Raw genomic sequence first — 27,059 nt, 5'->3', positions numbered from 1 at the left:
AGATGGGACTTGTAGTCTCTTCATTTATAGATCTCTGTGAATGGATGACACAGCTGTGAGGGTGATGTCATGCACAGCTGTGCCAAATTCACAATTACACAGAGGGTGTTATTTACGAAAGGCAAATTCACTTTGCACTACAAGTGCAAAGTGCACTTGAAATTGCACTGAAAGTACACTTGGAAGTGCAGTCGCTGTAAATCTGAGGGGTAGATCTCAAATGAGGGGAAGCTCTGCTGATTTTATCATCCAATCATGTACAAGCTTTTTCTTGCATGTCCCCCTCGGATCTACAGTGACTGCACTTGTAGTGCAAACTGGATTTGCCTTTCGTAAATATTGGGATTCCTGCAGGATAGCACCCTGCAATTCAGGTAATTGGGGGGGGGGGGGGTGGTATAGGGTTGCGAAATGGCACCATGTTGCATATTACACCCTAAATATGGGTATAACATAACACATGCTGTGAAAGTTGGAAATAACCTTAAACTCGCAAAAGGGTGCTCATTCTTTAAACAGCTAGTTTGGAATTTTTTGTTTTTGTGTTTTTTAGTGTAAAAAGAATCATTAGTTATATGGTTAGGGGAATAACCAATGTAGAGAACATTTCTATAAACAAATGTCAATCAGTGCATTTGCAAAGTGATTTGTTTAAAGGTGTCTGCACCACAATACATGAAACCCATTCAGAAGCAGCCACAGGTTCCCTTAATTGTTAAACTTTGCCAGTCATCCCTCTGTAATAACTAATATGATTAATATTATTATAACTGATACGATATTACACCCAGAGAAAAAAGCTGAAAACGTTGTTGTCTGGGAAGATCCTAATGCTGCTTACACACGCTTGGAATTTCCGACAACAAATGTTCGATGGGAGCTTTTGGTCGGAATTTCTGACAACAAAAATGTGAGAGCTGGTTCTTAAATTTTCCACCAACAAAATTTGTTCTTGTAAATTCCGATCATGTGTAGACAATTCTGACGCACAAAATTCCACGCATGCTCTGAATCAAGTACAAGACGGTCTGCTAAAACTAGCGTTCGTAATGGAGATAGCACATTCGTCACGCTGTAACAGACAAGCATGAGGCTGAAAAGCACAAATCGTCTCTCACCAAACTTCTACTAACACGACTGGTATTGAACTTCCCTTTAATAGTGCCGTCGTACGTGACCGCGTTCTTGGCGATCAGGAATTTCCGACAACATTTGTGCGACCGTGTGTATGCAAGAGAAATTTGAGCCAACATCTGTCGGAAAAAAATCTACGGTTTTGTTGTCGGAATGTCCGATCGTCTGTATGCGGCAATACTCATTTCCCAATAACAATGTTTTTTTTTAAATAATTTATAAGAATACAAAATTAAAGAAATATTTGCTCAACTAGGAGTACATAATTACTGCTGAACCCTTTCACTGCCACCAATGTAAAGTATAGGATGGCACAGAACAGCTTCCAGCTGCCCAGGTCAGTAAACCTTATGTTGGCTGAATTCCATCTTCTGCTATAAGCTCATGAACTTCCAGCACTTTCTGTTCACTGTTCGGAGCATCTGTGGCTCTACCCCAAAAGTACAAATCCAGGTCCTAATCTGAAAGGTGTGCAGCCCCAAATGCCTGGCAAATTAGGACCTGTTGCTGTGTTCGTATGGCCACTGCACCCCCAAAGAGTAACATAGGTTGCCTGTAAGGGAAACATGATAATCTCCAGAATTTTAGAGTGAGTTGCCTATTTTTGTGTGCCTTCAATTTTAAATTCTTTCCAAAAAATGCACATTTTAAAATTGACAAATAATTGTTGTTTAATAACTCAATACAGTTTAAGCTTTAAGATTTACACAGAATTTTGTATGTTATCTTGTGATCTCATTACCATATAAAAAAGTGATCAAGTGGCTGTAGATCACTTTTACTAAACAGCTGATTGTCAGCTGCAGCCATGAGCTTTGTATAACAACTTTCTGACCATGCCAGCCCCTTTATTAGAGCCTGGCATAGCACACTATGTAAGTTGTTTTAAAAAATAAGCATGGTAAATACCGTGTTTGAGCTGTCTTCAGGCCAGTCACATGACTCGTGGTCGCTTTACAGCTCAGATTGATGGCTTCTGTGGGAGGGGCCCTGATCTCCCTCTGACGTCAGCCGCTCGTCTCCTTCTGCAGTAGCTCTGTCTCGTAGCTGTAAAGCAGCCGCGAGTCCCATGACCGGCCTGAAGACAGCTCAAAATCAGTATTTAGAACGCTTGTTTTTTAAAACAGACACAGAGAGGAAACTGACAGGCAGGAAGGAGGGGGTGAGGGGGAGAGAGGAGAGCAGAGGTGACAGCAGTGTATGATGCAGGGATGTACTCTGACAGAGTGAAGTCACCAACAGGCGGCAGAAGACTTAAAGCGGTGGTTCACCCTCAGTGACACGATTTTACCATCGAGACAGGCATTGTAGCGCGAGCTACAGTATGCCTGTCCCGATTTTTTTACCCCCGTACTCGCTGTGTACTCGTACATTATAGATTTCGGCTCCCGCGGGGAATGGGCGTGCCTATGGAGAGGGAGGATGATTGACGGCCGGCCCTGGCACGTCACTCTCCCCGAAGACAGCCGGAGTAGGTCTCGGCTCTTCACGGCGCCTGCGCACAGGCTATGCGCAGGCGCCGTGAAGAGCCAAGCCTATTTCGGCTATTTCCGGAGAAGCGTGACGCGCCAAAGCCGGCCGTCAATCATCCTCCGTCTCCATAGGCACGCCCATTCCCCGAGGGGAGTCGGTATCTTCGATGTACGAGTACACGGTGAGTACGGGGATAAAAAAATCGGGACAGGCATACTGTAGCTCGCGCTACAATGCCTGATTTTATGGTAGAAGAACATTTTTTTTTTTTTTGGGGGTTTATAGGGTGAACCCCCGCTTTAAATCACTTACTGTTCCGGGGCCACTCCGGTGTGTGCGGGTGTTTTTCTGTCTCTCCGGGGCCGCTGTGTGCTTTTACTGTGAATAGTGTGAGCCGCTGTTATAACAAAATGGCGGTGACTCTTAACAATGCAGGCTGCTGTTAGACCTCTATAGGCGGCAATGCCTCATATTTTGTATAGCATGATGATCCGCCTCTAGAGGTATAACAGCTGCCTGCGTTCTTTACGAGTCGCCGCCATTTTGATGTAGCCGCGGCTCACACCAGTCGCAGTAAAAGCACACAGCGGCCCTGGAGAGACAGAAAAACATCCACACACACTGGAGCGGCCCCGAGCACACCCACACGCACCGGAGCGGCCCCGAGCACACCCGCACGCACCGGAGCGGCCCCGAGCACACCCGCACGCACCGGAGCGGCCCAGAACAGTAAGTAGGGACACTGACTCGAGTATAAGCCGAGGGGGGGATTTTCTGCCCAAAAAAAGACTGAAAAACTCAGCTTATACTCGAGTATATACAGTAATTTGTTTTACCTTTAGAGCAGCCTAATGAACAATGTATTTATGTCCTTCTTTTACTTACCAGAGCCTCTGCTCCATTATATGGTGAAATAGTGAACGAATTTGTAAACACGCGGATCTGCATAAATAAAAATAAAGTTCTATTAGATGGTACAATGCTTCCAGTTTGATTCCCCCACACACACACACACACGAAGTTTTGCAATAATAGAAACAATTATCCTGAATGAGTCTAGGCTATGATGGGTTCTGTTACTATTGCAAGTACTCAACTACAGTGCAGAATTACAGAGGCTAATAGTAGTTCTATACAATGCAGAAACAGTCAACAGCACTTAGCCCTAATATACTGTACAGACAATACTAATTTAAATCTATTTAGAATAAGTAAATAAACAGGAGTCCAAGTATGCCAACAGGTGGAAATATATGAATTATCAAGGTAAGTGTCTCTGGAAACTTGATTGGTATGTCCTCGGACATCCTCTATTCTGTACACCTCCTCCCATCTTCAGTTAATAACCTCCCAATGCCTCCAATACCATCTCTATGCTGATGACACAAAAATCTATCTCCCTGCTCCTCAGCCCAACCCTTCAATCATCTTGCGCATTAATCGTTTACTAACTGACATATCAGTATGAATCTCACAAGACTTCCTAAAACTGAGTTCATAATATTTTCTTCCCCAGTGCCCCCTCCCCAGACTTTTCTATCAAGATCAATAGCACAACTGTAGTCCCCTCACTCATTTCAGGGTACAAGGTGTAGTTCTAATATTTGACTTCTCCTTTCAGCCTCAAAAACAATCGCTGTCCTAATCTTGCTATTTTTATCTCCGTAACATTTCCAAAATATGTCCCTTCTTAACCACTGACACCACCAATCTACTAATCCGCTTCCTCGTTATCTCTTGCCTAGACTATTGCAACTTGATTGGCCAAACAGAACTTCACTGTCAACAAAGGCTTGTCGTTTTAAAAACATATTTCAGGACAATTTCATGGAACAGAGGGTGGAATCCCCAGTGTGGAAAAATCCTCTGTTGGATTTAATAATTTTCAAACAACACAGCCCTTAAAACAAATGTGCAAGTTAAAGAAAACTTGGATAATGGTTATCATGAGGTAATAACATTTGCCATAAATTACAGGAAAGAATAGCATGTTGGTATGAAAGGAAATTAACATTTTAAAAAGAAAATGTCAATACGCGGTAAACCTTACTGCACCACGCTTAGTGGGACCAAATATTTGCAAAAAGGAGGACACATGGCAAGTTGGAGTGCTTTAAGTTGAATTAAACAAGCGCATTAGTCATTGTATTCCATTAGGATAACATAACAAAATTAAAACCTATTTGGCTAAATTCTAGCGTAAAAAAAATAAATAAATATGAAGAAACAGGCCTATAAAGCATAAGTTCCCCTTTGTAAAAAAAAATAAAAAAAATAAATGCACATTTTTTGCAGGTAAAAAAAATGAATTTTTTTTTTTTTTTTTACTCTGAGGCCACAAAGCATTACACCCCCAATCTATGCAGGGTTCTTGCAGATAGTGGGCCAGATCCACGAAGCGCAGCGCTTCTATCTGTCCGGCGTAGTGTATCTCTGATACACTACGCCGCCGTAACTTACAGCTTTTTTTTCGTATCCTGATAGAATTTCCGCCGTAAGTTACGGCGGCGTAGTGTAACTTAGGCGGCGTAAGGGCGCACAATTCAAATGTATGTGATGGAGGCGTGTTTTATGTTAATACGTCTTGACCCAACGTAAATGACGTTTTTTTTTAACGCCGCATGCGCCGTCCGTGGGGGTATCCCAGTGCGCGTGCTCGAAATTAACCCGCAACAAGCCAATGCTTACGACGTTGACGTCATTCTACGCAAAGCCCTATTCGCGAACGACTTAAAATTTGACTCGGGAATGACGGCCATACTTAACATAGGATACGCCTCATATAGCAGGGGTAACTATACGCCGAAAAAAGCCTTACGGAAACGACGTAAAAAAATGCACCGGTCGGACGTACGTTCGTGGATCGCCGTATCTAGCTAATTTGCATACTCAACGCGGAATTCGACGGAAACGCCACCTAGCGGCCAGCGTAAATATGCACCTACGATCTGACGGCGTACTAAGACGTACGCCAGTCGGATAGAGCCCAGATTCAGTCGTATCTTGTTTTGTGGATACAAAACAAAGATACAATGGGGCATTTTAAAAATTATGCGGCGTATCCATAGATACGCCGGCGTAATTCGTTTGTGGATCTGGCCCAGTGTGTGTAAGCTGTCTGCTCGTACCTTGTATGATCAGGCAGTTACACTCTGACAGGAAGAGTCAATGAACTACTAGAGCAGCGTTTCTCAACTCCAGTCCTCAAGTACCCACATGTTTTCCCTCAGATAAAATGGCTGTGGTATTTACTGAGGCAGTGAAACTGATCAAATCGCCTGTGCAAAATAATGGAAAGCCTAATAAAAATACCTGCTGGGGGTTCTTGAGAACTGGAGTTGAGAAACATTGACCTAGAGCACGCAAAGAGTGCCCTTGTAGTTCATTGAGAACTACAATTAAGGAAAACAGTAAAACAAAAACATTTAAAAATTAAAGTCCCAAAGTCACATGTAAAACTGTAGCAGCGCTACTTCCAAACTGGCGTAGGCAGCTACAAATACTGTAGCTGATGACTTTTAATATATGGACACTTACCTGTCCAGGGAGCCCGCAATGTCGGCACCCGAAGCAGATCTGTAGATCGACTCATGGATGCTGCTGCTGCCATTCCTGGTAAGGGAACCATGCAGTGAAGACTTTCGGCTTCACTCCTGGTTCCCTACTGCGCATACATGAGTCACGCTGCGCCTTCTGAATGATCCCTACTGTCTTCTGGTACCTGTGTGTCTCCCAGAACACAGTGGGTGGGTTGGAGGAGGGGCCGGACATAGCGTAGTTCGCTGCACAATGCAGCGCTCTTTCGCCGGAAGTGGGAGCAAATACCTGGATTTGACAGGTATCTGCTCCCCCCTCCCCCTGAAAGAGGGACTGTAGATATAATACAAAAGATGGTCAGACTGAGGACATAATACAAGAGATGGTCAGACTGAGGACATAATACAAGAGATGGTCAAAGACTGCAGACATGATACAAGAGATGATCAGGACCAGAACATGCTGCAGGAGACCGACAGAGGTTAAAAATAAGAGCTCAATTTCAGTGTTTACTAAGGATATCAAACTACGCAGGGAAATAGTCTTGACACAGGATATAGCATCATTACAAGAAGACCTTGACAAAATAGGAGGTTGGGCAGCTACATGACAGATGAGGTTATGCTAATGGATGCCAAAAAACACATGCAACATACACAATAGGAGAGGTTCCCTGGGAGAATCAGTGATAGAAAAGGATCTAGGGAGTGCTTGTAGAGTAGACCACAGACTTGTCAATAGCATGCAATGCCAAGCCACAGCTAACAAAATACTGTCATGCATTAAATAAAGGCAAACATTCAACAGATACTGTAAATCAATAATTCTACCCCTTAACAAAACACTGGTTCGGCCTCATCTTCAATATGCAGTTCAGTTTTAGTCACAAATCCTCAGGAAATAGGTTGTTGAATTAGAAAGAGGTTAACGAAGGAAAACACAATTAGTAAGGAGGATGGAGGACCTCAGCTATGAGGATTGGTTATACATAGATTGTGGTTATTCACTCTGGAGAAGAGTCGCATACGAGGGGATATGATTACAATTTACAGATATATTAAAAGGTGACTTCAGGAACAGTGAACTGTTTACTCTCACGTCCCTATTTAAGGTTAGAAGAAAGGAGGCTTATATTGCAGAAAGGGTTCTTTACTGTTTTAGATGTCTTCATATGAGGAAGCAGAATATACAGGACTATGGGAATTGCTAAAGAATAAAAATCACACACACTTTTTTTTAAACCTGATAAATTATGTATCTCCCTTCCTGTTGGGCTAACTTTACACGACTATCTCCTCTTTAGTCTACCATGAATAGTTCTGCCACATTCTTTCAACTAACCAACTGCTCAGCATTTACCACTCTGCTCTGCCAATCCCTCCATTGACTTTCGCTCATCCAAATAATACAATTCTAAATCATAACTACAACATAAAATGCTGCCCACAACTCTGTCACCAGGCTATATCAACAACCTTGCCTCAAAACATACGCCAAACTGTCTTTCCCAATCCTCGCAAGACCAGCTGCTCTCATCATCCCTAACAAGCTCATCTCCAGGACTTCTTCAGAGCCTCTCCCACCTTCTAGAACTCTGGGCTAGATTCACAAAAGAGATACGACGGCGTATCTCCTGATACCCCATCGTATCTCTGTGATCCGCCCATCCTAACTATGCGACTGATTCATAGAATCAGTTACGCATAGCTAGCCCTAAGATCCAACAGGTGTAATTGAATTACACTGTCGGATCTTAAGGATGCAATTCTAGGCCGGCCGCTAGGTGGCGAGGCCATTGCAGTCGGCGTAGAATATGCAAATGACTAGTTACGGCGATTCCCGAACGCCCGCGCTGCCCATCGATCTAACTTTACGTCGTTTCCGTCGAGTTACGCCACGTAAAATTAGGGCTGAGCCCTAGTTGTTCTAAGCCATGTTAAGTATGGCCGTCGTTCCCGCGTCGAAATTTAAAAAACCACGTCGTTTGCGTAAGTCGTCCGTGAATGGCGCTGGACGCCATTTACGTTAACGTCTAAACAAATGACGTCCGTGCGACGTCATTTAGCGCAATGCACGTCAGGTAATTTTCCCGACGGAGCATGCGCAGTACGTTCCGCGCGGGAACGCGCCTAATTTAAATGGTGCCCGCCCCATTTGAATTAGGCGGGCTTGCGCCGAGCGGATTTACGTTACACCGCCGCAAGTTTACAGGTAAGAGCTTTGTGAATCAGGCACTTACGCTGTAAACCTGCGGCGGTGTAACGTAAATCACATACGTTACGCTGCCATGGAGCAACGTAATTCTATCAGAATCTGGCCCTTAATCCCACAGAGCTTTTATTATACAGCTCAAAGTGCCCAATACATACATCATACAGGAACATTGCACCTTTAATACGATGCAAGGAGCGTGTGTATTGTTAGTGTGTTTCCAAGGAACAAAGTAAAATGTACAGTATACACACGGATGTTTATTTTACTCACCAGCCACATAATAGGCATGATTAAAGTCCAGAAGAATGAAGGCAAGATCCCATATGTAAGATTTGTCATAACAAGTCCAGGACACACCACACTAGAATAAATGCCCTGCAGAGAAGATTATCATGCAACACGTGCAAAAGGAAAAAAAGAAAAGTTTTAGAGTGTATGTCAAATATTTACCCATATCTTATCTATTAAAAAATCCTGCAAATACAAAAAAATTTCCTTTTAATTTACCAGAAATTTATACTCATAATTTCTGTTTTGGGCAGACAGCACACAGCATATTTGTGGTGTCAGCCCTGCCTAGTTGGCCTCTGCTAAACTACTTGATGCTTCCCCTATCTTGTTCTGTGCAACACAAAATTTTAATTTTTTCTCTAGTCCCCAGATATGAACTGGAAAGGCTAATTATGCTTCTTGAGATAACACAGGAAATTGCACAGGACAGCTCAGAATGTCTGACATGATCAACAGGCATTTCTTTCTACTTATTGAACACATATAACAAAACACCTTTAATGGTGTGTTTAACAGAGCAAAGAGGGAGCAATTAAAGCAGGGCTCCACCCAAAAGGGGAAGCCCCTGTTTGTCGTCATCCCCATCCACTGCCACATTTGGAGGGGGGAGGAGGGAGCAGGTACCTGGTTTTGACAGGTACCTGCTCCCACTTCTTCGCACGATGATCTACATCCTGTTCGGCCCCTGCTCCTTCCCCCGCTGCCTTCTGGGACCTATGTGTGTCCCTGAAGATGATGGAACCATTCAGAAAGCACAGAGCGACTCGCACATGAGTAGTAGGAAACCAGCTGTGAAGGTTTCCCTTACTTGCAATGTATGCGCCTGCAGGCATTGACTGCGGTGGACGAATCAGCTTGGGGTGCCGATATTTCGGGATCCCTGGACAGGTAAGAGTCTTTATATTATAAGTTAGCAGCTACAAAAAGAAAGCTCTATTTGTGGGGAAAAAAATCATTAATTTGGGTACAGTTTTGCACAACCGCGCAATTGTCATACAAAGTGCGACATCGCTGAAAACTAAAAACTGGCCTGGGCAGGAAGGGGGTGAAAATGCCCTGTATTGAAGTAGTTAAAGTGGTTGTAAACCTCAGACATGAAATATGAGCAAAACATATCCTTTTATAGCATGTAATTGTCTCAATTAAGAGCACTAAGTTGTATTTATGTCTTTGGCTTTGTTCTTCTGCTATTTGCATGAATCATGTCTCACAATTTTTCCTGACACAAAATGATACCAGGGGAGGGAGCTCCAGTAGATTGACAGCCTCAGCTCTGTTCCTGTGAGCTTAGTGGAGGGGGGGTGTGTTCCTTCCATCCAATCAGCTCTCAGACCTCTCCTTACTGAGCTCTGCAGAGTGTAATGTCAGCTATCCGCCCCCATTACAGTGTAATGTCAGCACTTCGAATGGATGTAGAGGAGAGAAGATTTGCTTAATCTCTGTGTATCACCTGAGAATAGTCATGTGTTAATGTAAGGGTCTACAGCCACTTTAATGGAACAACTGTTGTGGTTCACCATTGTTCACCTTTTCGGGCAAAATTTCACTTTTCATAATAAATAGAATCCTTTTGAAATATTATTTTTGGCCCAGCAATTACAATGTTCTTATCTCTCAATTACCTTATACACAAAGTTTTTGAAATTTTATGATTCTGTCCGAGTTAAAAAAAAAAATACTGGTTGCATCACTTCCTGTAAGGTCAGCTCCCATCTTTCTGTGTTTTTGCATCACAGAAAAGGGTGTGATAGGGCGTGCATTACCAGTCTAAACCACACCTCCCTCATTACTATATCACCACCTACTTCTTCCCTTAAAGTGGTTGTAAACCCTTTGCAACCACTTTTAAAGCGGAGGTTCACCCAAAAAACAAGTATATAACATTACATTCAGTATACCTCAAACATGTACAGTATGCCGTTTTTTTTGGGGGGGGGGGGGGGTGTACATACGGTATTATCTGTATTTTCCTCCCGGCTTCCGGGTACTCGTTCCGGGAGTGGGCGTTCCTGTGCAGTGCCGCAATGTCATCTGGGACTTCGCCATATGATTGACGTGCCTGAGAAAAACTCCCCCCGGCTGATAAGGCGTGTCACGACTTTTCGAAAGTAGCCGAACCGCGAGTCGGCTCTATACGGCGCCTGCGCAGTCAGCTCTACACGGCTCCTAGTCGGTGCGCAGGCGCCGTATAGAGCCGATTTAACGGTTCGGCTACTTTCGGAATGTCGTGACGCACCTTATCAGCTGGGGGGAGTTTTTCTCAGGCACGTCAATCATATGGGCAAAGTCCCAGATGGCACTGCACAGGAACGCCCACTGCCGTGGAAGCGAGTACCCGGAAGCCGGGAGGAAAATACCGATAATACCGTATGTACACCCCCCCCCCCCAAAAAAAAACGGCATACTGTACATGTTTGAGGTATACTGATGGTAATGTTATATACTTGTTTTTTGGGTGAACCTCCGCTTTAACTACAGGTAAGCCTAGATTGATTAAGGCTTACCTGTAGGTGCTCGAAATATCTCCTAAACCTCCACGGTTTAGGAGATATTTGCAAAAGAGAATGCGCCGAAGACAACGGCACAGGCGCACTGTAGAAACAGCAATCGTGCTGTTTGTGGGGAAAAAAAAAATTTGGGGTACAGTGGCGCACGACCAATTGTTGGTGGGAAGCTACACACAGAAGGTTTTTTGTCTTAATGCATTAAGATAAAAAACCTTCTGCCTTTACAACTCCTTTAATGGCCCTGTAATCTATTTTTCAAATCCTTTCTTACTGTTTTTCTGCCTCCTTGTAACGTCCTTCACAAACTCATGAACCTCTTGTTTTCCCCTTCACTTCTGCGTGTCTAGAACGAGCAGTTGTGGTCATGTGCATTGCACTATGCATGCTACAAATCCCATAGTCCAAAGTCCCTACCTAGACCATCTCAGGAGCAAGCAAGAGAAGGTGTCTACATTTCTACTCAGTGGGACCGTGGAGAACGAAAATTCGAACAGAAAGTTGGATCACAGCGGCAAAAAAAAAAAATGAATGCGCAGTAAGTGTGGCAACAGAGGAGTCGGAAGAACGGCTGCAATAGAGTTGCCACTGACAGGGAGAGAATGTATGAAAGCGGCAGGATCAACCAGGTATTTGCAAGAAACGAACTGAAGGTTGATTTAATGCCTCTGCACACAGGTATATTGCATGCTTTTAAAGAAATATACACAGATAATTGTTTTGGGTTTATTGACACTTTAGGAATACACACTGGAATATAATCTTTGAAACCAGAGTTTAGTGTTACTTTAACCTATTACAGAAATGATGGTCAACAAAATGTGTGCAGCCTGCACGAATGAATGTGTGTGCCATTCATCCAACAACTGTAGTGCAAATAGCTACTATATGTAATGATTATGTAGACACTCGAGACCCCATAGCATTTCCTTTTGGCCAGGTGTTTGTCAGAGGAGCAGTAAAGATGGCAAATGGAATAAATGTCATGCAGTGACTTGAGATCCCTTAAAGTGGTTGTAAACCCCATTCATGAAATCTGACCTGGGCACATATATCTGTAGTGTTTACTCATCTCTCTCCAAAGCTCTAAGTCACGTGTCTTTCTGCTGCTCCTTTCCTGTGTTATCAGCATGATAACTTCTGACAAGTTCTCTAACACAGGAGATAAAAGCAGCTGTAAATTTGTGTCGGGAGGGGGAGCTTAGAGATAGATAAGCAGAGAGCTTGTTTATTCACAGTACAGCTCTGTAAGTTTCTTTGTTCCTCTGACTATGTAGAGGGGGGGGGGGCATTCCTCCAATCAGCTCTCAGACAGTGTATGCCAAGACTATTGAATGAGGAAGAAAGATTTGTAACATGATCTGCATTTTCTAAAAGTCTAGAATCTAGAAAGCTGAAGACAGCAGATATCCATATAAAACGTATGTAGGGGGATTTGTTTCATCTGTGTATCATCTAAGGCTGTTCACTTCACTGGGTGTATGTGAGGGTTTACATCCAATTTAATGTAAGCCAAAATTTAATTGATTTGGACCTGGTATTGCTGCTGGTTTGTTTTTTTGGGTTTCTATAACACCAAGGTTCAAGAGCCCTGAATAATTAAAAGTGACAAGCTCTCTTGTAAGCAAAAAATCCCAGCGACTGATACTCACATTATGGGGTATCTCGGATCCAAATCATTCTAAACTGGTCATAACAATATTTCAATTTCATAGCGCATTTCATATAAACAGGTCTTTCACATGTAATAAAAGAACGACTAAAAATAACAATGCACATAGAGGGGGTTATTTACGAAAGGCAAATGCACTTTGCACTACAAGTGCAAAGTGCACCTGAAATTGCACTTAAAGTGCACTTGGAAGTGCAGTTGCTGTGAATCTGAGGGGTAGATCTGAAATGAGGGGAAGCTCTGCTGATTTTATCATCCAATCACGTGCAAGCTAAAATACTGTTTTTTTTTTCCTTGCATGTCCCCCTCGGATTTACAGCGACTGCACTTCCAAGTGTACTTTCAGTGCAATTTCAAGTACACTTTGCACTTGTAGTTTGCACTTGTAGTGCAGAGTGGATTTGCCTTTCGTAAATAACCCCCAAAGTGATAAACCTAGCAAACTTGCATGCATGTATATACTTGTCCACCTTTTTATCCTGTAGAATATGCTTGAGGAATGCTGGATTTAAATGACCTACCTTTTTGTTGTAGTTTTTATTTAAAGCAACACTCAACAAATCAGTAGCATATTTTGAAGAGCTGTAGGATTCTTTCCCTTGGCTGTGCTGATAGTCACTGAAGGAGAAGGCAGATTTTCTGGCATTGCTAGATGAAGTCCAGATAAGCTGGGAAGGATGGTCTGTGTGACATAGCAGAGACTCAAGTTCTTTAATCTAAAACAGATATATAAATTATTACAATATAGGTCTTAAGGGCCCATTTACACTTATCAGTTTTGGTGCATTGCCAGTCATTTTGAACAGCACCCCAGCGCACTAACCTAATTTACTCATGATGCACATTCATTGCAGTGCACCAAAACACACTGGGGCAGATCCACGTACAGCGGCGCATTTATCCACCGGGCGTAGCGTATCTAAGATACACTACGCCGCCGTAACTTACTTTATTTTTTTCAAATCCACAAAGAATCTGCGCCGTAAGTTAGGGCGGCGTAGTGTATCTTTGGCGGCGTAATGGCGCGCCATTCAAATCTCTATGATGGGGGCGTTTTTTATGTAAATACGTCGTGACCCGACGTAAACAACGTTTTTTTTTTAACTGCGCATGCGCCATCCGTGGGGGTATCCCAGTGCGCATGCTCGAAATTAACCCGGAACAAGCCAATGCTCACAACGGTGACGTCATTCTACGCAAATCCCTATTCGCGAACGACTTACGCAAACGACGTAAAAAATTCAAAATGCGAGGCGGGAACGACAGCCATACTTAACATTGAGTACGCCTCATAACAGTAGCTTTAACTATACGCCGGAAAAAGCCGAACGCAAACGACGTAAAAAAAAAAAAAAGAAGAATCGCCGGACGTACGTTCGTGGATCGCGGTAACTAGCTAATTTGCATACTCAATGTGGATTTCGACGGAAACGCCACCTAGCGGCCGCCGAAAAATTGCAGCTTAGATCCGACGGCGTACTAAGACTGGATACGCCTGTCGGATCTTGCCGAAATGCCGTCGTATCTTGTTTTGAAGATACAAAACAAAGATACGACGCGCAAAATTTGAAATTACTTTTGTGGATCTGCCCCATTGTACTAATTTTACAGCGCTGCTGTGCAGTCATGTGACCTCATAGATCTCTACTTTCCTGATCTGAGGACTACAGCAGGAAGGGCTGAGTTCCCCCTCTAACGTGATCTGGGAGGAGAGCGGCGAGAGGTCATGTGAGCACACAGCGGTGCTCAGGAATAAGGTATTTTGGGGCATAATTTTTAAAACACAGCCACAGTGGAATAGTGGTGGGAGGGGTGGGAGGAGATGGCTCACACACACAGACTCCCTAGCTGATAGGCAGGGAGGGAGGGAGAGAGGGAGAGACTGCGGGATGGTGGAGGCATGCAAACTGACCAAGGTATCATGGATCAGCAGTCATGATTACTGTGGTCAGCACATTAAGGCGGACACAGGAACAGGCGGGATCAACCAGGTATTTTACAACACTACATTCAGATATAAAAATTACGTATCAATGAATTATTTTTTAGTTGACACATTGGTGGAGATTTACTGTAACTGGTGCAAATATAATCAGGTGCAGCTGTGCATAGTAACCCATCACCTTCTAACTTCGGCTTGTTCAATTAAAGTGACGTTTAAGCTTTATTTAAAAAAAAAAAAAAGCAAAAATAGCAATAGCAAAAATAACACTTACCTGTTCTGTGCAATGGTTGTGCACAGAGCAGCCCCAATCCTCTTCATCTGGGGTCCCATGCTCCTCCTCTTGGCAAGCGCTCCCATATTGGGGCACCCGTGTGTGCTCACTCCCAAGTCGATGTTTCTGCATCTGTTGACACAGAGAGAGCGACTTGGCACAGCCCCCCCCCCCCACGCTTGATTGGCACAACATTTGATTGACAGCAGCGGGAGCCATTTAATCTGCCCGGGGAGGAGGGAGACAGCAGCAAGAGCCACTGCTCTTATGCACATCCCTGGATCGGATTGGGCTCAGGCAAGAATAAGGGGGGCATTCTGCAGCACAGAAGGTTTTTTACCTTAATGCATAGATTTAGGATGATAGACCTTAAGGTTTTAGAACCACTTTAAGCTTTGACAATAAAACCTAGAAGCTGCAACAGATTCTGTGTGCACCAGTTTTAGTAAATCTCCCCACCGTTTTTTTTTTTTTTTGCTAATGAATGTTACTTCTTTAGGTGATGTGTAAAAATAAACTTATTTTGCAATGTATAACAGCATCTTCAAAGCACAGAAAAATAATTGTTAAGTGACTGACTGTGTTACAATTGCCAAAAAACAGTCCGTTACCAGTATAAAATGCCCAAAAACATTGGTCTCGAAAACTTCCTGTAAACCATCCTCTGTCACCCTGTCCTCCTGGGTCAGGAGACCTTCTCCTGTTGCAAACATACTGATGACATTCCTGCAACAAAAATATATACTGTTAAAAGGTAAACAACGTTTTTTTTTAACTGCGCATGCGCCATCCGTGGGGGTATCCTTCTTATATGACCCAGTTGACATACTAAGCAAAAATGATAAATAATGGCCAACATAAAACTTACTCTACACTCTGGTTGAAAATATTATTTTTATACGGGATCCACAGAGCAGTTTCCACCAAATATCTGATTTGCCTACAGACATAGTTACATAGTGGGTGAGGTTGAAAAAAGACACAAAAACCAATGTGTGTGATTATATGTCAGTATTGCCTTGTATATCCCTGTATGTTGTGGTTGTTCAGGTGCTTATCTAATAGATTTTTGAGTCTATAGATGCTGCCCGCTGATACCACTGCCCGTGGAAGGGAATTCCACATCCTTGCCGCACAAAAGCCTCGTACACACGATCAGACTTTTCCGTGAATTTTGGTCCGAAGGGCGTTGGTCGTGAACTTGTTCTACATACACACGGCACCACATCGCGTGGTTTTTCAGCTCTTTACCGCCACCCTTTGGGCAACTTCTGCTATTTTTGTCTGATGTTTAACATTGGTTCTGAGCATGCGTGTTTGTACTTTGGATTTAGTTGGATGGACTTGTGCACACAGGATTTATTGCCAGACAGTTGGTGAGCATGAACAGCCAACATCTTTGGTACATGTTTGGCACTGCAAGCGCTGTCACAGAAGGGGCTAACACACCCAAAACAATTGTTTGCAAAAGGTGAATGTAGTACAAATGTGTGGGCATAATGAAGTTTAAAACACAATAAACCATGGCTGCTTGCTGATTCCACTAAGAAGGTTTGCATGTTCTAGTTTAGGAGGGTGACAGAGGGTGGAAAGCAACCTCGACCCAAATAATTTGCAGAGAACATTTGATTTTTCCGATTAATTTTCTAGCAGAAAATAATGATTTTTTTACTTGTAAGCAACAAAATGTCAGAAATGGTGTCTTTAAATGGTTAAACTTCCTTCATCTACACGCCAGAGTTCTTTCCTTTGATAAAAGAACGAAAAGATACTTTTGTGTGGTATTAAAACGTTTTGTTTTTCCAGCTGTGAGAACTCTCCGACATTGTTAGAAAGATCGCGACATGCTGTTTTGAAGATCGGGAAGGGAAAGCGATTGCAATTTTGATTCTTCACGATTAAAGGGGTTGTAAAGGTAAAAAAATTCCCCTAAATGGCTTCCTTTAACCTTAGTGCAGTCCTCCTTCACTTACCTCATCCTTCCATTTTGCTTTTAAATGTCCTTATTTCTTCTGAGAAATCCTCACTTCCTGTTCTTCTGTCTGTAACTCCACACAGTAATGCAAGGCTTTTTCCCTGGTGTGGAGTGTCGTGCTCAAGGGAGGGGGCGAGCAGGAGAGTCAGGACGCTCTCTATGTTGCAGATAGAGAAAGGAGCTGTGTGTTAGTGGGTGTCCTGACTCTCCTGCTTGCCCCCTCCCCCCTCAAGGGAGGGGGCGAGCACGAAACTCAACACCAGGGAGAAAGCCTCACATTACTGTGTGGAGTTACAGACAGAAGAACAGGAAATGAGGATTTCTCAGAAGAAATAAGAACATTTATAAGCAAAATCGAAGGATGAGGTCAGTGAAGGAGGACTGCACTAAGGTAAAGGAAGCTATTTAGGGAAAAAATTATTTTCCTTTACAACCCCTTTAATCGTGCAGCTCTAACTCGTACTAGTGCAAATGCTCCAATACCTGCAACTGATACCTTTGGGCCCAAAAAGAGGGGAATTGGCTTTGGAGAAATGGGCTCAAATTGCATTGCAAAGAATCACAGACAATTTGAACAGGAATGTTGTGTGATTCCTCTCCAAATCACATGCTGTATCCCCCACCGCTCCTGTGTGAACCCAGCCTCGTCATAGTGACTTCAGCCTGGGTTCACACAGTGCAGTGCTGAGAACTGCATGCGATTCAGACAGGAATCGCACCTAATTTTTTCAAGGTTGATAAATGCACATATACAGTATTTGGTAGCATTAATTATTTAATGTGTATATAGGGAAGTAAAACTGAAAAGCAGGTAAAAGCAGCAGGGGCCACAAACACAGAAAAGCAACGAGTCATGTGAAATTAACTTTTCCTTATTTTACATTTTTCATGCATTTATTTATGACCTTGGATTTGGACTCTTACTTTACCTAGAGAAGAGACCTTTGATGAAAGCTTCAAGACTTATCCGTGGATTAGGCATTATTCCAGCATTCAGATATAAGTAGTCTATATGTTGATATCTGGCAAAAATACAAAACACAACATTGTAAACTCACAATGACATACACAAGCACTGACATCATTTTGTAGAGATGACTTGTTTCTATGTAAGAGGAGATCCCTGTGTAAGAATCCATCCCTACTATGTGGTTTCCTGCTCCTAAAGCACAAGGATACTTCTGTACCATTTGTATCAGTGGCGCAGTTCTCACCTATGGGCTTTTCCTGTAGTGTGTTTGCAAGTAAGCTGATGCAAGACGGATTTTTTTAAAGACTCCAGGAAACGTACTTTTCAAAATGATGAATAGCACCATTCACGAGTTTTATGTGCGATCATATACGGTACATAAAGAAAATAACGTTCGCTTCCTGTAGCTTAACATGCAACCAGAATTCTCTCATAACTGATTTGAGAGAGACGAGGGCCAGCAAGTTAAAGCGGATGTGCCATGGGAAAAAAATATTAAAAGCCAGCAGCTACAAATACTGCAGCTGCTGACTTTTAATATTAGGACACTTACCTGTCCTGGAGTCCAGCGCCGATCGCAGCAGAGGACGAGCGATCGCTCGTCTCTCTGCTGCTCCCCCCCGCCATCCACGCTGAGGGAACCAGGAAGTGAAGCGCTGCGGCTTCACTGCCCGGTTCCCTACGGCGCATGCGCGAGTCGCGCCGCGCCCGCCGATTGGCTCCCGCTGTGTGCTGGGAGCCGAGTGTTCCCAGCACACAACGGGGGGGGCGACGGGATGTGACGGAATGCCCGTCTTTTGACAGGTATCTGCACCCCCCTCCCCCCTGAAAGGTGTCAAATGTGACACCGGAGGGGGGGAGGGTTCCGATCAGCGGGACTCCACTTTAGGGTGGAGAACCGCTTTAACTTTAATATTAACAGTATATGATTGGTGTCTGAACATCAGCAGTAATTCTCGGGGTCTAGTTTTGCAGATTTGTTCCACTTTCTTCTTTTATTTCCAGTAGCAGTAATATATACTGTATATACTCGAGTACAAGCCAAGTTTTTCAGCACATTTTTTTGTGCTGAAAATGCCCCCCTCAGCTTATACTCGAGTCACCTTTTTGTGGACTTTGGGGACCTGGCCCCACTCTTCCTCTACAAGTATGCAAAGTTTGTTGTCCGGAGGACCTACGGCTGGGGAGCACCAATTTTTCAAATCCGGTGCACCCCTTCCATAGACTCCCATGTTAAACGTCAGTCTAGTCATGGACACAGTAAAGCCTCGTACACACGACCGAGGAACTTGACGGGCGAAACACATGGTTTTCCTCGTCAAGTTCCTTGTTAGGCTGTCGAGGAACTCGACAAGGCAAGTTTCATCATTCCTGTCGAGGAAAAAGAAGACATGCTCTCTTTTTGGCTCAACGGGATCCTCGAAAGTTTCCTCGAAAAATGTATACACGACCGGTTTCCTCAACAAAAAAAAAAACCCAGCAAGTTTCTTGCTGGTTTTTGCCGAGAAACTCGGTCGTGTGTACGAGGCCTGAGGCATGCAGATGGACACCCTAGGCTTTTACTCGAGTCAATAAGTTTTCCCAGTTTTTTTTTGTGGTAAAATTAGGTGCCTCGGCTTATATTCGGGTCGGCTTATACTCGAGTATATATGGTAAGTATTTTTTTTTCTTCTTGATAAAAGTAAAAGGCAGGTAAATAATAACAAAATCATTTTAAAAGACGTGTAATGAAGATCAGGAATACTTACCTCCCTAGGGGGCTGGTGATTCAGATTTTTGCTTTTTTGAATAGCTATGGTGCTCAAAGAATCAACTGCATCTACATACTTTAAAGTGCGTGGGATACCTGGTCTGGTCCCGTATTGCGGTTCCATCTACCAGATCGCGTGACTCCTTGGCTCTCTCTCCCCTCTTTTCCCCTCCTGACTGGCTGACTTCATTAGGAGTGCTTGGCCCCGCCCGCTGGAGCTGTCAGCCAGGCAGAGGAGAGAGCCGAGGAGTCACGTGAGCGCCAGGAGACGCTCTGATATAGGTACAGATCGGCATATTTTTTTATATAACACAGGCACAGGGACACATATTGTTATGTAACAGAGGAGATGGGAGGTTTTTATATTAGTGGCTTAACAACCACTTTAAGCTTCATACCTGGAAGTACAAGGTATGTCACTTGATTTTATCAGGTGAACCATGTGGCAGGGCAGTGAACTGAAGGTAAGTATAAACATGTGTGGGGGGTCAATCTGTTTGATTGCCTTGCAGTGCTCAGTATGCTGCACCTCCATTGTGTGATTGAAAGACTGCCAGCCTATTTTGTACCAAGTACAGCTTACTTCTCCACTGAAGTGATGACCCTGAACCTGGTTATGCTGTCTAGCTTGGGTGCATGGATCAACAAATTAACAGAAAACAATTACTAATCTACTGACAAGTATGAAAATAAACTGTCCCATGTAATAGTTATCCCCTTAAACAGATTACATTTTATTACAAAAGAACCTGTATCTTGTGTTTATCACACAACAATTTCATGCAGCCATATACTTACAATTTTAAAGGATCGGACACTGATAGTGGAGTGCAAGTCAGGTTGGATGACCTTCTTGCCTATGGAAATTAGTGTTTAAAAAAAAAAAAAATGGATCCTGTTCCCTTAAAGTGTGTTATACAGCACAGTGCTTGTGGTGTGTAATTTGCCCCCCCCCCCCTGTATTACCTGAAATACCTGGCTGATCCTGCCTATCCATGCCCTCCCCTCTGTAAACTGACCACGGTATATCATGGCTGCTGAGCCCTGACACCATGGTCAGCTTACGTGACTCTCCGCAGCTCTGCTCTCCTGTGTCCTCCACCCCTCCCTGCCTGTCAGCTCCATCCACTCCACAATCCTCCCCTCCTGCTGCTATCATATCTGTAGTATAAGAATGCCATCCCCTCTGATATATAACACTATGTGTCCCTGTGCCTGGGCTGTATCTGGGTGTCTCCTGGCATTCACATGACTCTTCGGCTCTCTCTCCTCCCTACTGACATCAGCGGCAGTGCTCGGCCCCATCCACTATAGCTGTCAGCCGGGCAGAGGAGAGAGCCTAGGAGTCAGGTGAGCGGTCGGAGATAATCTGCATCATTTTTATACAGCACAGGCACAGGGACACATAGCGTTATATAACAGAGGGGGTGGCATGCTTATAACAGGGTTTGACAAATTGACTTAGAATCTAGGAGCCAGCTAAAAATGTTAGAAGCCAAAAAACGCACCCCGTCCCGCCAAGCTCGTGTGCAGAAGCGAACGCAAATGTGAGTTGCGCCCGCATATGTTAACGATATTCAAACCACACATGTGAGGTATCGCCGCAATTGGCAAAGTGAGAGCAATAACTCTAGCCATAGACCTCCTCTGTAACTCAAAACATGCAACCTGTAGAATTGTTTAAACGTCGCCTATGGAGATTTTAAAGGGTAAAAGTTTGTCGCCATTCCACGAGCGGACGCAATTTTGAAGCGTGACATGTTGGGTATCAATTTACCCTGTGCAAATACGATGTGACAGAAAGAACGACTGCCATTTTATTCTCTAGGGTGTTAGAATAAAAAAATATATATATATAATGTTTGGGGGTTCTAATTAGAGGGAAGGAGATGGCAGTGAAAAAACACATTAGAACTGCTGTTTTTTGCTACTTGTAATGTAACCTGTAATGCCAACGGCCACCACAAGATGGCTACTCCTAGATTCCTTCCGCAGGCCTCAGCTTCCTTCTGTGAAGGCCGCAAAGCCACAGCCTCAATTGAGGCCGCAGCTTTGCGGCCTTCTGCACACCTCAGCTTCCTTCTGTGAAGGCCACAAAGCCTAAGGCCTGGTACACTTGATCAGTCCATCCGATGAAGCTGACCGATGGTCCGTCGTGCCTACACACCATCGGTTAATTAACCGATCGTGTCAGAACGCGGTGACGTAAAACACAACGACGTGCTGAAAAAAACGAAGTTCAATGCTTCCAAGCATGCGTCGACTTGATTCTGAGCATGCGCGGGTTTTTAACCGATGCTTTTGCATACTAACGATCGGTTTTGACCTATCGGTTGGGCGTCCATCGGTTCAATTTTAAAGCAAGTTCCTATTTTTTTGACCGAAGGTTAACTAACCGATGGGGCCCACACACGATCGGTTTGGACCGATGAAAACGGTCCATCAGACCATTCTCATCGGATGGACCGATCGTGTGTATGTGGCATTAGTGGGTAAACACCACTTTAAAGACCTTCACCCAAAATAAGTTGTTCCGCTTTAAGTTGTCCTCCCCCACCTCTGCCATTTGGCAGGTCATTTTTTTCCGGTGACGGGGGGGGGGGTTAAGCAGTTTAAGTTTTGACAGGTACCCACTCCTACTTTTGCTCAGATCACCTAGGACTCTGGGACAATTCACAAAGCGCATTGCAGCTTGCGCAGTGGGCAGCTGGCTGTGAAGCCAAAGGCAACACAGCTGACTGCCCACAGTTAAGATGTCGGCGACGGGCACCTGAAGGCTAGTGAAGAACTAGCCCTGGTGAAGACATTGCTGGATCCCTGGACAGGTAACTTTCCTATTATTAAAAGTCAGCAGCTACAGGATTTCTAGCTACTGACTCCCCTCTCCCCCCCCCCCCCCCCCAGAGTTCAGAACCGATTATGGCCACAGCTTTTTTTTTTTTTTAACAAACACAAAACACAATCATAATAAAGTTACTTGCCTTTCTCTCAGTGTTTTTGCTCCTTGTACCACAGACTTCAGTTTGCCTACATCAACTTGCAGGATGCTTACATCAGCTGAGGGATGGGATGACAGCAGCGCGGAACGTGCAGCCTCAGCCCTCTGTATATTTCTGCACGCCAAGCATAAGCGAATCTGATCATCTTGAGAGAGGAGCCTCTCACAAAGAGCCAAACCAATACCACTGCAAAAGAACAATGGGGCAGTTAAAGTGTATCTAATCCAAGAACAGAAATGTATAGTAATGTATTGCAACATACCAGTCCTTAGATGTGATGGCTGCATTCATTTTCTAATTTCACATTTCATTTTAACCTGAAAATCCTGCCGTTAGAGGAGAAGTATTTCCAAAGCTCTTGTAGCTATACTGCTTCTATGGTGCAGTGCGATCTGCGCTCCTGTGACCCGTTTTCAGCTGACAGCGATCTAAAGCCCACAGTCAGCTGATGTCAATCAGCCGATCCAGGAAACAGCCTAACTTTAGGCTGCATTCACACCTAGGCGTTTTCACGCCCGATGCCCGCCGCTATTGCAGCTTGCAATACGCTGGAGGGGTGATTTTACATTGTCGGCTATGGAGATGATTCACATCTCCACGCCGAACGCCTGAAGCTCAAAATAAGTCCCGGACCCTTTTTTTTAGGCGGCTTCGGCGTTCTGGCATAGCCGACAATGTTAAAATCACCCCTCCAGCAAAAAACAAGGCTAAAAACGACCCGTTTTGTCGCCGCAAATCGCGGGACAAAACGCCTATTTTATGTCGCCGCAATACGCCGCATATCACCTACGCAAAGGTGTGAAAGCAGCCTTACAGTTGGGATCCACCCACATGCCTGGACCAGCAGCTGGCTCAGCCACTCAGTGAGCCACTGGGAGACTGAGGCAGACAGCCCTGCCCCCTCCTCAGCTAGGCGCTCCAGTGAGCACTGGAGGGTCAGAGCAGAGAACATGTGACTGACAGTCCCTGGCTTTCTGCTCACTGAAGCCTGAAGCTACAAAACGCTGGAGGGGAAAAAATCTATTATTCTCTATGGAGATGGTTCACATCTCCACTCCAAAACGCCTGAAGCTCAAACAAGTTCTGGGACTTTTTTTTAGGCAGATTTGGGCGTTTTTCTGCTTTTTACATTGGTGAACTTATGACCTGTACAAAATCGCAGCAAAAACATGTCAAAATTGTAGTAAAAAACGCAGCAAAAATCGCAAGACTTTCTGCCTGAAAACACTACGCTCAGGTGTGAATGGGGCCTAACTGATAACCTCTGTGCCTCTGGCTGTTCAGCCGCTTGATCGTTCTTACAGGCAGTGGGAGGGAACTTCCCCCTCCTCCTACCGCCCTCCAGTACTTCTCCGGGCTCGCCTGTATGATCGGCGAGCCAGAGAAGGAATCGAATGGCGCGGGATGCTGACCATAGAGATTTTTGACAGGCCAGATGGTTCCCAAAGTCTTAATAATCGTTAGAAGGCCTGAATTTGAAAGGCTTCCCAGCCTAGAGGCAAGATCTGGGGACTATTGACCCCAGATCTTGCTGTAAAGAGGACCTGTCATGCCCTATTCCTATTACATGGGATGCCATTGAACAGCTACAGATTGTTTTTAACCCTTGAACTGCCTGATACTCCTTTATGGTCTAATTGTGATATCCCTTACTACGTGTGTATCTATGTTTTTGCGCTTACAGTTATTATTACCTTTATTTGACACTGATCAGCACCACTGGTTGGTCACTTTGGTGGGCACTGATTGATAGCACTGATGGGCACTGTTAGGACTGCACTGATAATCAGGACACCGATAAATAGTTCCCCCGAATATTGGTGTAGATCAGGGGTGCCCAACCAGTGGCCCGGGGGCCACTTGTGGCCCGCAGAGCCCTCGGATGTGGACCGCGACCTCCTGCTCTTGGATGGAATAGAATACTGTTATTAAAGGTCAGTTTTATTACTAAAATCATGGGTATATATGGGCATATCTGTTCTGCAGTGATTACTGGGTTGCTTTCAAACTGATCTGCAGGTGCAGAGCAGTTTACCTGTGGGTTACCTGCACTGAGCCATAGACTTCTGTTATTACCTGCGAGTTTGGTGAGCTTTCTGAAAGTGCACCAAACCTGCAGAATATAATAGAAGTCTATTGCAAAGTGCAGGAAAGCCAAAGGTACACTGCGTTGCACCAGCAGTGCGGGTAAACTGCAGCTCATCAGTGTGAAAGCAGCCTTGGGCCCCTTTCACACACGGTCAGTCTGACCCAATTGGACCCTCCATTCACCTCTAAAGAGTGGCAGATGTAAACCAACTTGTGTCCTACCTCCAATCCAATCCGAGTATAGTGAGCTGTGTCAGTGTCCGCTCTGCATATACAGAGCAGACACGGACATGCCATCTGCCGGCTGGGCTCATTGTGGCCCGCGACTGGTTACCAAGTCGCTTAAGTGGCCCTCGCTCTTCAAAAGCTTGGGCACTCCTGGTGTAGAATAGATGTCCCTTTTACAAAAGCCGGTTATCGTCTCTCTTCTTCTCACACTGTCAGCGTGAAGAAAGGAATGTTGATAACCAGCTTATGTTTACATCGTGATCAACTGTCATTGAACACAGCTGATCACATAGTAAAGGACCACTGTGATTGGCTCTTTACCTCAATCTGTGATCAGCTATGTCCTAAGGACACAGCGATCAGAGCTCACCGACCGCATGCATGGGGCGATCACAGGAGGATGCCATGTGACTGGATGACCGCGCTGTAGCCATCATTTGGCAAGTGGTTAATGTAGCACAGTGCTGAATAGAAAAAGACAGCCTGGCCATGAAGGGGGTAAAAACTTCCGGAGCTGAAGTAAATATTGCAATAATCCACTAATGTGTAAACATACACTATACTCTCCTTTATAGGCTCCCCACACACATTACAATCTGACCATACAACCTCTGTACAATCTTCCTTAGATCTATGGAATGTGAGGACCTACCTAATCATTGTGTACCCAGTCAGGCTGGCCCTTGCACTACATACATGAAGAGTGTAACCTGTGTGTGTGATGACAGCTCCATGTGATAAGCACAGCAAAGTCCATAGAGCCAGGGATAAGAACAGTCCGATGATTCCCCATGTAATGTAATGCCACATGCAGAACGATGCTCTCCCATCGCTTCTATCATAACAAGCATTAGAGAGCACCCATGCCGCTCCCATCTGCACACAGCGTACCTGTTGGCTCCGGTGACTACAACAACCTTCTTCATCTCGGTGACAACACGTTCCCCACTGTCAGGTACAAATAGCAATTGTGAGCCCACCTTTATGACTAAGGGAGGGGCTAGCCGGACTATGGGCGGGATCACCCGTACGAGAAGCCGCCTCATCCAATCCCTGGCTGGGTCCCTCCCATTCCACAAGAGGTTCTTCCTTTACGATGAATGAGATCGTGGAAGCCGCTGCTTCTGAGGGGCGTGCCCCGTGCTGCACGCCAGCGTGTTTATGAGGAGAGAATCGCACGATGGGCGTGGTTTGGTATGGTAATCGGAGGTGGGAGGAGTCTGTGGATGGAGGCGGAAGAGCTGTGGCTTTACAGAGCTGCTTACTGCCTTACTGGTAGCCGCAGACAATGTGTTACGTTATAATATTCTTTCCTCCACATAGGCAGAGCTCTGACCAAACCCTGCACAAGGGAAAGAGTCACACTCTGTCACTGTAGGAGGTTGTAGAATATTCTGGAAAAGGAGAAGCATTCGCTTCCCGCTGCTGGAAATATACTGAATTGTTGGGTGCAGTGGCAGCTGGTGCTCAAATTTTTTTGGGGGGGCGCAAACAAATGAAAAAAAACCAAACAATTCCAGCCTCACTGTGCCCATCAAACGCAGCTACTGTGCCCATCAATTGCAACCACTGTGCCCATCAAAGGCAGCCACTGTGCCCATCAAATGCAGCCACTGTGCCCATCAAATGTAGCCACTGTGCCATCAATTGTCACCACTGTGCCATCAATTGTCGCCACTGAGCCATCAATTGTCGCCACTTTGCCATCAATTGTCGCCACTGTGCCATCAATTGTCGCCACTGTGCCCATCAATTAACGCCACTGTGCCATACCATCAAATGCAGCCACTGTGCCATGCCATCAAACGCAGCCACTGTGCCATCAATTGTCACCACTGTGCCATCAATTGTCACCACTGTGCCATCAATTGTCGCCACTGTGCCATCAATTGTCGCCACTGTGCCATGCCATCAAATGCAACCACTATGCCATGCCATCAAACGCAGCCACTGTGCCATCAATTGTCACCACTGTGCCATCAATTGTCGCCACTGTGCCATCAATTGT

At 44.7% G+C, this 27,059-nt stretch overlaps 1 protein-coding gene across 1 annotated transcript in view; it reads right to left on the bottom strand.

The window, feature by feature from the left end:
• The window catches only part of HSD17B7 (hydroxysteroid 17-beta dehydrogenase 7), a 28,556-nt gene extending 2,425 nt beyond the window's left edge, over positions 1–26,131 (bottom strand). Inside the window, exons 1-7 of the mRNA XM_040359731.1 lie at positions 25,943–26,131; positions 22,718–22,921; positions 17,946–18,038; positions 15,653–15,767; positions 13,347–13,541; positions 8,629–8,733; positions 3,493–3,549 (exon numbers count right to left, since the gene is read on the bottom strand). Coding sequence (XP_040215665.1) covers positions 3,493–3,549; positions 8,629–8,733; positions 13,347–13,541; positions 15,653–15,767; positions 17,946–18,038; positions 22,718–22,921; positions 25,943–26,097 — 924 coding nt within the window. The 5' untranslated portion in view covers positions 26,098–26,131. The remainder of the gene's footprint in view (positions 1–3,492; positions 3,550–8,628; positions 8,734–13,346; positions 13,542–15,652; positions 15,768–17,945; positions 18,039–22,717; positions 22,922–25,942) is intronic.
• Between the last annotated feature and the right edge of the window lie 928 nt (positions 26,132–27,059).

The sequence above is a fragment of the Rana temporaria genome, chromosome 7 (assembly GCF_905171775.1).
Source record: "Rana temporaria chromosome 7, aRanTem1.1, whole genome shotgun sequence".
NCBI lineage: Eukaryota > Metazoa > Chordata > Amphibia > Anura > Ranidae > Rana > Rana temporaria.
This window is presented reverse-complemented; position numbering and strand designations above follow the sequence as displayed.